Genomic DNA, 10351 nt, shown 5'->3' with positions numbered 1-10351 from the left:
GAAACATCGCGGGCGCAGTTCATCCTGAATGTCAGCCTTCATGTACCAGGAAGCTCAGGATGAGCAGAGGAGGAAACATCCTGAGCCTCATGCTTCATGATCCAGGAGACTTTGGATGAGCAGAGGAAACATCGCAGGTGCAGTCCATCCTGAGTCTCCAGCATCATGAATTAGGAGGCTCAGGATGAACAGAGGAGGAAGGATCTCAGGTGCTGAGATCTGCTCATCCTCCTTCCTTTCCCCACCCCCTTATCTAGGGATCTTACCACCAGACCCCCCGCTTTTATTATAAACAACCTCAACTCGGGGACCCGCCAATCTGGTTCTTTACGAGTCCGCCCATCTCTACTAGTTTTCTTATGGCCTTTAACAACCGAACCACAAAATATATAATTGGTGTCGGAAGGTTGAACTAGATGGAGCTAGGTATTCTTTCAACCTATAACAAAACTGCAATCATTGGCTGCCCACGATGGCCAAATCATAGGTTCCTGCTATTTCCTGATTATTCAATTGTGAGAAAAAATAATGCAGGCTGTACTGCACTGTAAAGCATGGTGGACAGGAAGCTGGATTTTTAGATTGGTTAATGCAAATGTTGAAGTTGCTGGTAATTGTTCTGTCAGCACAAAATGACTGGTCAAACACAGCACAGATGCTTGGAGCAGCCGAACAGTTCAGTGCATCTTCCCCGTCTGCTTATTCTCTAGCTCATACAATGCCAGAGCTGTCAATCAAGGAAGAAAGTGGACGGGGGATGGGAAAAGGAGCAGAGGGGGACTGTGAACTGGACTGAGTAATCCAAAGCTGCAGGATAAAAAACAAGGGATAGTTACAGCAAAAATCTAAACTAGTGTACCACATAAACTGCACTGAAGCTGCAATGTGTGAACGCAGCCCAATGACCATAGATTATCAATGATTGGTCACCTCGGCGGTCCTATAGGCCAGTGCTGTACAGCGCTTCTGCCTGTGTCCCATTGATCTGAATCCATCCACATGAATCTCCTTTTCTGTTGTGCTATTAAATCCTCCAAAAACAAACTAATGCAAACCAGGCGCTTTGTATGGGAAAGTGACACCTGGGTCTGAGCTAATGGACTTATAAATGTGAGCACGGTCCGCTCCGGTGTGCAAAAAAACTGCAAAATTTCACTGCGGGAGTCGACGGACGGAACGTGCACAGTGTCCGGTTTCTTGGGTGCTTTATAAGGCTGCTTGCAGGCAGAATCCACCCGAAAGAGACGCCGTGTGTAAATACTTCCAGCTTTCTCTACGATTGATCACTAGTGATGAGCGGGCACTGCCATGCTCGGGACTCTTAACAAGCAGTTACTCGAGTACCTGAGTATACTGGAAGTCAATGGAGCCCAGAAGTGTCGCTCATCACTAGTACAGAGCATGGAAGTGATGGCGAACCTGGACTGTAAAAAGTCCAGACCCGCACGGATTCAAAGGTATCCGGGTGCCAGTCCCAGGATTCCAGATGTTTGATCTGGCACTCGAGAAAATAAGCATGAAGTGAGCGCTTATACTTACCGAGGCTCCATCGCGGCTCTACACTGCTCCCGCGGCTGCTCACTCACTTCCTGGACCGCTCATTATTGCTCATCCATATGCACTGCTTTCCCCGCCCACCAGATGGCTGGGCATCAGTGATTGGTTGTAAGCAGACGCTCTCCCAGCCTGAATGACAGCATCTGCTTGCTGGTAAGTATCATGGTGTAAAAATAAACCATTTGGCATAGCGTACCCCTGTATTTTGGTACCCAGCACAGATAAAGCATACGGTTACAGGCTGGAGCAAAATAAGAGCAACCGCATGCAGCTTTTCTTTTTCTGTAAGTTAATTTAAAAAACAGACCAATTTCAATACCCAGCCATGATAAAGCCCGACAGCTGGGGCTAGTATTCTCAGACTGGAGAGGTCCATGCTTATTGGACCCCCACAGCCTAAAAATAGCAGCCTGGGATTGTCAAATACATTCGATGCAACAATCCCTGTGCGTTAACCGGCTCTTTCCAATCACCCAGGTGCGGTGGCAATCGACATAATGAGAGGGTTAATCACAGCAGCCACTAAGCACTAGATTAGTAATGGCAGGCATCTGTGAGACCATCCCTAATCTATAAGTGAAAGTAAATAAAACACAAACACGGAAAAAATCCTTCTCTTGGAATAAAATACAAAAAAACCCACCCTCACCCCTTTACCCCAAAATACCCCTGCTGGGCCGATATAATCCACACGAGGTCCTACGACAATCCTGGCCCTGCTACATCTGAGTCACAGCGAAAGGCCAAAGAGCAGGACTGCCCGCTGTGAGTGCAGACAGAGACTGAGCCGCGTTTAGCTGTGACGTCACTCAGGTGATTTGTGGTCACAATCACGGACATGCGTGTACGCTGCACGGAGACACGGTCAGTGAAAAATCACTGATGTGTGCGCAGACCCATTGATTATAATGGGTCTGCGTATGTCAGTGATTCTGGTACGTAGAAAGAAAAAAACAAAATAAACCTACCAGAATCACTGACGTCTGAACCAGGCCTTATTGTGATACACAGCCTAGGTAAGCGCACTGTGCTGGCTATCATAATATGGGGGAACCGTGCGCCAATATTTGTTTTTTTAACTGTACGCTATAGACCTGCAGACCGGGTCTGATTGGTCAGACACGCTGTCACACAGGCTGAGCACGCAACCAGACACCGGCAGTCGGGGAGTGCAGTGAATATTCAATGGAGGTTAATTATGAGCCCCGGAAGTGAATGCGTGACCTGGAAGCAGCGTACCACTATGACAGATCCTCGATAAGTACAGCGCGCTCCTGTCCCTTCTACCAGCATTTTAATCTCTGGATTCAGGTCCCCATACACTTATATGGGGATCGCATTCCAGACCAGGTCCCAGTTATCAGCGAGTTCACCCATCACTAGTGTGTGTGCGCGTATGTGTATATATATATTTATATATATATTTTCACGATACTTTTCTGTAGAAGGAAGACCCGTATCAATGATGAATATATTTTATGGTGGTCAGGGTTAGTGTCAGCAGCATAAAAATACGACATTTACACTCTAATCTGTGGACCGCGCCTACTTCCACCTCAAGTCACATATAAGCGCTATGTGGTCAGAAGGGTGCGAGACGCTGGGCAGAGCCTGGTGACTCGTGACCTCCTCGTGACTCGGCATAGGAATTACTTGTTCCACTTCTAAACTTTCAGAGTCCATGAATATATAGTCTAAGCAGCCGTGGAAGCCCCCCACATAGTTGGTGTAGGCGGGCTCCCCGCAGGCGCTCTTCAGTTTCAGCGGATGGTTGAGGGACATGTTGCAGCGTTCCTCCTCTCCGTTTGATGTCCAGTCCTCGTGGTCCTCGGAGATGGTCCCATCTCTTACTAAACTGTACAGCCCGGTGGAAGGCGTGCTGTTAAAGTCTCCGCAGAATATGATAGGAATGCTGGGGTAGAGTTCGTACGCCACGTGTCGGACGTGAGCCAGAGCCACGCTGATCTGGAGTAAGCGGATGTTGCCACCTGGAAAAGAAAAAGTTACATCGGTAAATCCAAATCACAAGGATGGAGGAGAAGATTGTGCATCCCACATCCATGGAAAAGATCTATTTGGCCAATGTGATCATGGACGTCACTGGGGAACAGGACTGGAAATCCACCACGGAACTAGGTCCACCTAATCCAGACATTCACATAGGAAACTGTCCGTGGAGCGTCCACCGTTTGTCCCAAATCAACCGCAGCCCTTATTATCGCCAGGTTCACCCTACACTGCAGGGACCAGCAAACCTCGCCACTCCAGCCATTGTGAAGGACAACTGCCAGGATGCCCTGACAAGCCAAACATCACATGGCAGTGTGGGAATGCTGGGAGCTGGAGTGACGCTGGGAGCTGGAGTGACGCTGGGAGCTGGAGCGACGCTGGGAGCTGGAGCGACGCTGGGAGCTGGAGCGACGCTGGGAGCTGGAGCGACGCTGGGAGCTGGAGCGACGCTGGGAGCTGGAGCGACGCCGGGAGCTGGAGCGACGCCGGGAGCTGGAGCGACGCCGGGAGCTGGAGCGACGCCGGGAGCTGGAGCGACGCCGGGAGCTGGAGCGACGCCGGGAGCTGGAGCGACGCCGGGAGCTGGAGCGACGCTGGGAGCTGGAGTGACGCAGGTCGCTGATCCCTGCAGCAACGTGTAGGGGTCTTCACTAAGGTGGTCTATAAACGCCGAAAACCAATATGGAGGAAGCTGAGAGTAAATGTTTGTAGAGCGCTCAGTGTCTCACCTTTTGGGTGGAAGTAAAGATGAGTGTTGGCCACGCAGATTTTTCTAGAAGGGTCCGACGTGGACTCAAGGACCGACACCTAAGAAACGACAGAAGATGGTGATAAATCACATCATGGAACTTGTAAACCCCGATTCATCATCTGCATTTTTTAAGCCTTTTGATATTCGATACATTTTTTATTTTTTTTTTGCAAAGCAGCGAGAGACGTTCATGAATTTAGTGCAAAATCAAAAATATTTTTTTGGACTATTGTTTGCGTCTTTTTACAGCAAAAAGTCCCATATTTAGCTAAAATGCTGCAAAAAAATTGCATAAAAAGTTACAGACGTGCAGTAAATCGCTCCGCGCCGAAACTCAAGGGCATATGAGCGAAAAACAAAAAGCCGCAATTAATGAATCAGCTGAAATAATCAGGAAACCCGAAATGCTGTATACATGCACTGAGGGTGGTTCTGGTGCTGTATACATGTACTGAGCGTGGTTCTGGTGCTGTGTACATTTACTGAGGGTGGTTCTGGTGCAGTGTACATTTACTGAGGGTGGTTCTGGTGCAGTGTACATTTACTGAGGGTGGGTCTGGTGCTGTGTACATTTACTGAGGGTGGTTCTGGTGCTGTGTACATTTACTGAGGGTGGTTCTGGTGCTGTGTACATTTACTGAGGGTGGTTCTGGTGCTGTGTACATTTACTGAGGGTGGTTCTGGTGCTGTGTACATTTACTGAGGGTGGTTCTGGTGCTGTGTACATTTACTGAGGGTGGTTCTGGTGCTGTGTACATGCACCAAGGGTGGTTCTGATCTTCTACTCATGTAGCAATCCATAACGTGCATCATGGTTATGTTAAAGCTTAATATCAAATCTCTAGATTTTAGTATTTTAATGAGGATGATTTGGAGAGTTTCTGCTCAAAAACTCAGTGTAAGTTACTGTGCATTCACACTGATTTTTTTGGGGAGCAGAAACTCTGCAAATCATCCTTAAATACTTAAAATGTGGTTCTGGTGACGTATTTGTGTAGCGACGGCAGGTTCTGGCGACGTATTTGTGTAGCGACGGCAGGTTCTGGCGACGTATTTGTGTAGCGACGGCAGGTTCTGGCGACGTATTTGTGTAGCGACGGCAGGTTCTGGCGACGTATTTGTGTAGCGACGTCAGGTTCTGGTGATGTATTTGTGTAGCGACGTCAGGTTCTGGTGATGTATTTGTGTAGCGACGTCAGGTTCTGGTGATGTATTTGTGTAGCGACGTCAGGTTCTGGTGATGTATTTGTGTAGCGACGGCGGTTCTGGTGATGTATTTGTGTAGCGACGGCAGGTTCTGGTGATGTATTTGTGTAGCGTCGGCGGTTCTGGTGATGTATTTGTGTAGCGACGGCAGGTTCTGGTGATGTATTTGTGTAGCGACGACGGTTCTGGTGATGTATTTGTGTAGTGTCGGCGGTTCTGGTGATGTATTTGTGTAGTGTCGGCGGTTCTGGTGATGTATTTGTGTAGTGATGGTGGTTCTGGTGATGTATTTGTGTAGTGATGGTGGTTCTGGTGATGTATTTGTGTAGTGATGGTGGTTCTGGTGATGTATTTGTGTAGTGATGGTGGTTCTGGTGATGTATTTGTGTAGTGATGGTGGTTCTGGTGATGTATTTGTGTAGTGATGGTGGTTCTGGTGATGTATTTGTGTAGTGATGGTGGTTCTGGTGATTTATTCATGTAACTACCCTTGGAATTGGTTCAGTAGGTCAATATGGCTTTTGGTTCAAAAAATGTTGGAATGCTCCCGCTCACCTGCAGGGCGGACGATCTCTGCAGCATCTTCTCCTTGGCGGCCGGGTAGCCGGACAGGCGCTGGAGCATCTCTTGGTGCAGCGGGTCCCCGGTCAGCGCCTCCCCCAGCAGTATGTCGTGCTGGCTGCACAGGCGGTAGCGGCTCCGGCGGTAGAAGGTCGCTAGGCCTTCGTGCTGCTTGTCCTTGAGGCGGAAGGTTCCGTCCAGGCCGAAGGCCTCCAGCGCGGGGGCCAGGCTGTCGGAGAAGACAGTGCGGTCCACCTCCTGCAGGCAGAGCAGGTCAGCGTGGTATCCGCTCAGCTCCTTGCGCAGCAGGCAGTGCCGGTACTCCAGCTCCAGGGCGTAGGGGGCACAGTACGGGAAGAGCACGGTGCGGGCGTGCTCCGTCTGCGCGTATACGTCCGCCAGCAGGTTGTAGGACACGGCCCGGATCACCGGCTCCACCGTTAGCCGCTGTGTGTACAGGTGGCGCTCATCGAAGGTGCAGGCCCCGGGGCCAGCCTCCACCGGACCGGCCACCTCCAGCTCCCGACCCTCTCCGAACCGCTGCCCGTCCCCGGGAGTGCAGCGCAGCTTCAGCCGCAGCCCGATGTCCCCGACCGCCGGGGTGAACACCCGCTCCTGGCCGGACTCCTCCCACTGCTGCTCGGCCGGGCCCCCGGGAGAACCTCCGGCCGCCGGCTGCTGCCGGTACCAGGTGAAGCGCGAGTGCTCGGGGTCGGAGAACTCCAGCCGCAGGCGCGGGCACACGGGGAAGCCGGCCATGACGTGCCGGGGCAGGCCCAGCTCCGCGCACAGCGGCGGGTTCCGCTCCACCCGGTACCGCACGTGCCCCACCTGCAGCTCCGCGCCGTCCTGCCAGGCCTCGGCGTTACTGGCGGCCTCGCACACCGGCTGTCCCCGGTAGAAGAGCCGCACCGGAGGCCCCGGAGCCGCCGGCTCTTTGCGCTTCTTGCTCTTGGTGGCGCTGGCGGAGATGCGGGCGAGGGCCCGGCTCAGAGGCTCCGTCTGATCCCGCTGCAGCTGCCGCAGAGACCCGGACAGGGTGAGGCAGATACTGAGCTTCTCCTCGGACGGGACGGCCCGAACCACGGCCCTCTCCATGCCGCCCGCCCGGGAGCACAGCCGCAGCACGCCGCCAGCCAGGAGCCGGGAGCCGCGCATCGTGCGCCCCCTGCCGGGAGGAAGTCACCAGACACCCGGGAGCCGCGCATCGTGCGCCCTCTGCCGGCAGAAAATCACCAGACACCCGGGAGCCGCGCATAGTGCGCCCCCTGCCGGCAGAATATCACCAGACACCCGGGAGCCGCGCATAGTGCGCCCCCTGCCGGGAGGAAGTCACCAGACACCCGGGAGCCGCGCATAGTGCGCCCTCTGCCGGCAGAATATCACCAGACACCTGAGAGCCGCGCATAGTGCGCCCTCTGCCGGCAGAATATCACCAGACACCCGGGAGCCGCGCATCGTGCGCCCTCTGCCGGGAGGAAGTCACCAGACACCCGGGAGCCGCGCATCGTGCGCCCTCTGCCGGCAGAATATCACCAGACACCTGAGAGCCGCGCATCGTGCGCCCTCTGCCGGGAGGAAGTCACCAGACACCCGGGAGCCGCGCATCGTGCGCCCTCTGCCGGCAGAATATCACCAGACACCCGGGAGCCGCGCATCGTGCACCCTCTGCCGGCAGAATATCACCAGACACCCGGGAGCCGCGCATCGTGCGCCCCCTGCCGGCAGAGTATCACCAGACAGCCCGGGAGCCGCGCATCGTGCGCCCTCTGCCGGCAGAATATCACCAGACACCCGGGAGCCGCGCATCGTGCGCCCCCTGCCGGGAGGAAGTCACCAGACACCCGGGAGCCGCGCATCGTGCGCCCTCTGCCGGGAGGAAGTCACCAGACACCCGGGAGCCGCGCATCGTGCGCCCTCTGCCGGGAGGAAGTCACCAGACACCCGGGAGCCGCGCATCGTGCGCCCTCTGCCGGCAGAATATCACCAGACACCTGAGAGCCGCGCATCGTGCGCCCTCTGCCGGGAGGAAGTCACCAGACACCCGGGAGCCGCGCATCGTGCGCCCTCTGCCGGCAGAATATCACCAGACACCCGGGAGCCGCGCATCGTGCGCCCTCTGCCGGCAGAAAATCACCAGACACCCGGGAGCCGCGCATAGTGCGCCCCCTGCCGGGAGGAAGTCACCAGACACCCGGGAGCCGCGCATAGTGCGCCCCCTGCCGGGAGGAAGTCACCAGACACCCGGGAGCCGCGCATCGTGCGCCCTCTGCCGGCAGAATATCACCAGACAGCCCGGGAGCCGCGCATCGTGCGCCCTCTGCCGGGAGGAAGTCACCAGACACCTGAGAGCCGCGCATCGTGCGCCCTCTGCCGGCAGAATATCACCAGACAGCCCGGGAGCCGCGCATCGTGCGCCCTCTGCCGGCAGAATATCACCAGACAGCCCGGGAGCCGCGCATCGTGCGCCCTCTGCCGGCAGAATATCACCAGACACCTGAGAGCCGCGCATCGTGCGCCCTCTGCCGGCAGAATATCACCAGACAGCCCGGGAGCCGCGCATCGTGCGCCCTCTGCCGGCAGAATATCACCAGACAGCCCGGGAGCCGCGCATCGTGCGCCCTCTGCCGGCAGAATATCACCAGACACCCGGGAGCCGCGCATCGTGCGCCCTCTGCCGGCAGAATATCACCAGACACCTGAGAGCCGCGCATCGTGCGCCCTCTGCCGGCAGAAAATCACCAGTCAGCCCGGGAGCCGCGCATCGTGCGCCCTCTGCCGGCAGAATATCACCAGACACCCGGGAGCCGCGCATCGTGCGCCCTCTGCCGGCAGAATATCACCAGACACCTGAGAGCCGCGCATCGTGCGCCCTCTGCCGGGAGGAAGTCACCAGACACCCGGGAGCCGCGCATCGTGCGCCCCCTGCCGGCAGAATATCACCAGACACCTGAGAGCCGCGCATCGTGCGCCCTCTGCCGGGAGAAAATCACCAACCAACCCGGGAGCCGATGCTTGTAAAAACAAACGCTTGTGTTTATCAAAATTTACATCTTGTTGCCTAGGAGACCGACCACCGCTGCTGTCTAGCTTGTAAGCACTGCCCTGAAAATGGCCGGGATCGCAGGAGCGCTAAGCAGTGCTGACAAGCTCAGACAGGAGTGATCGCGAGCTCTGCCATATTCTGCTTTATAGCAGCGGTGGTCGGTGTCTAAGACAACAAACTGTAAACAAAGGAGAATTGGTGATATCCCAAGAACGGAGGCAAATTTTATTAAGGAGAAAACAGCAAAATTGTTTGTATTTTCATGCCCTATTCAACCATCACCAATCACAAGAATGGGAATAAGCATTTAAAGGGAAACTGACAGCTGATATATGGAGCCCGAGACAACCCGGCAGTGTGAGATCCCGGTCAGGTATGCGTGACTCGGAAACCGCGGAGCTTCAGAGAAAACATGGTTGAAAAGTTGCTGAAGACAAAAACGCAGGGAAGATTAGTGGGAAAAGCGAGTGCCCGGCAATTTCTATCCAGGAGCTTCTCCCCGCCAGCTTCTCCCCGCCAGCTTCTTCCCGCCAGCTCCTCCCCGCCAGCTCCTCCCCGCCAGCTTCTTCCCGCCAGCTCCTCCCCGCCATCTTCTTCCCGCCAGCTTCTCTCCACTAGCTTCTTCCCGCCAGCTCCTCCCCGCCAGCTCCTCCCCGCCATCTTCTTCCCGCCAGCTCCTCCCCGCCAGCTTCTTCCCGCCAGCTTCTTCCTGCCAGCTTCTTCCTGCCAGCTCCTCCCCGCCAGCTCCTCCCCGCCATCTTCTCCCCGCCATCTTCTCCCCGCCAGCTCCTCCCCGCCATCTTCTTCCCGCCAGCTTCTTCCCGCCAGCTTCTCCCCGCCAGCTCCTCCCCGCCATCTTCTCCCCGCCAGCTTCTTCCTGCCAGCTTCTCCCCGCCAGCTTCTCCCCGCCAGCTCCTCCCCGCCAGCTCCTCCCCGCCAGCTCCTCTCCGCCAGCTTCTCCCCACCATCTTCTTCCCGCCAGCTTCTCTCCGCTAGCTTCTTCCCGCCATCTTCTTCCCGCCAGCTTCTCTCCACTAGCTTCTTCCCGCCAGCTCCTCCCCGCCAGCTCCTCCCCGCCATCTTCTTCCCGCCAGCTTCTTCCCGCCAGATTCTCTCCGCTAGCTTCTTCCCGCCATCTTCTTCCCGCCATCTGTCAGGGCCGGGCGGTCGGGCAGACCCAGGAGGTGGATCCACTGGACCGAACTCTAAGATGGTGGTAG

At 55.6% G+C, this 10351-nt stretch overlaps 1 protein-coding gene across 1 annotated transcript; it reads right to left on the bottom strand.

The window, feature by feature from the left end:
• Positions 1-3016: 3016 nt before the first annotated feature.
• Positions 3017-7298, bottom strand: PDE12 (phosphodiesterase 12). The gene is made up of 3 exons (XM_075320660.1): positions 6080-7298; positions 4296-4374; positions 3017-3545 (listed from the first exon to the last, which is right to left on the bottom strand). Exons 1-3 carry the CDS (start codon positions 7241-7243, stop codon positions 3103-3105), a joined length of 1686 nt encoding a protein of 561 aa, XP_075176775.1. The 5' UTR covers positions 7244-7298; the 3' UTR covers positions 3017-3102.
• Positions 7299-10351: the final 3053 nt, after the last annotated feature.

Source organism: Anomaloglossus baeobatrachus, chromosome 8 (assembly GCF_048569485.1).
Source record: "Anomaloglossus baeobatrachus isolate aAnoBae1 chromosome 8, aAnoBae1.hap1, whole genome shotgun sequence".
Classification (NCBI taxonomy): domain Eukaryota; kingdom Metazoa; phylum Chordata; class Amphibia; order Anura; family Aromobatidae; genus Anomaloglossus; species Anomaloglossus baeobatrachus.
This window is presented reverse-complemented; position numbering and strand designations above follow the sequence as displayed.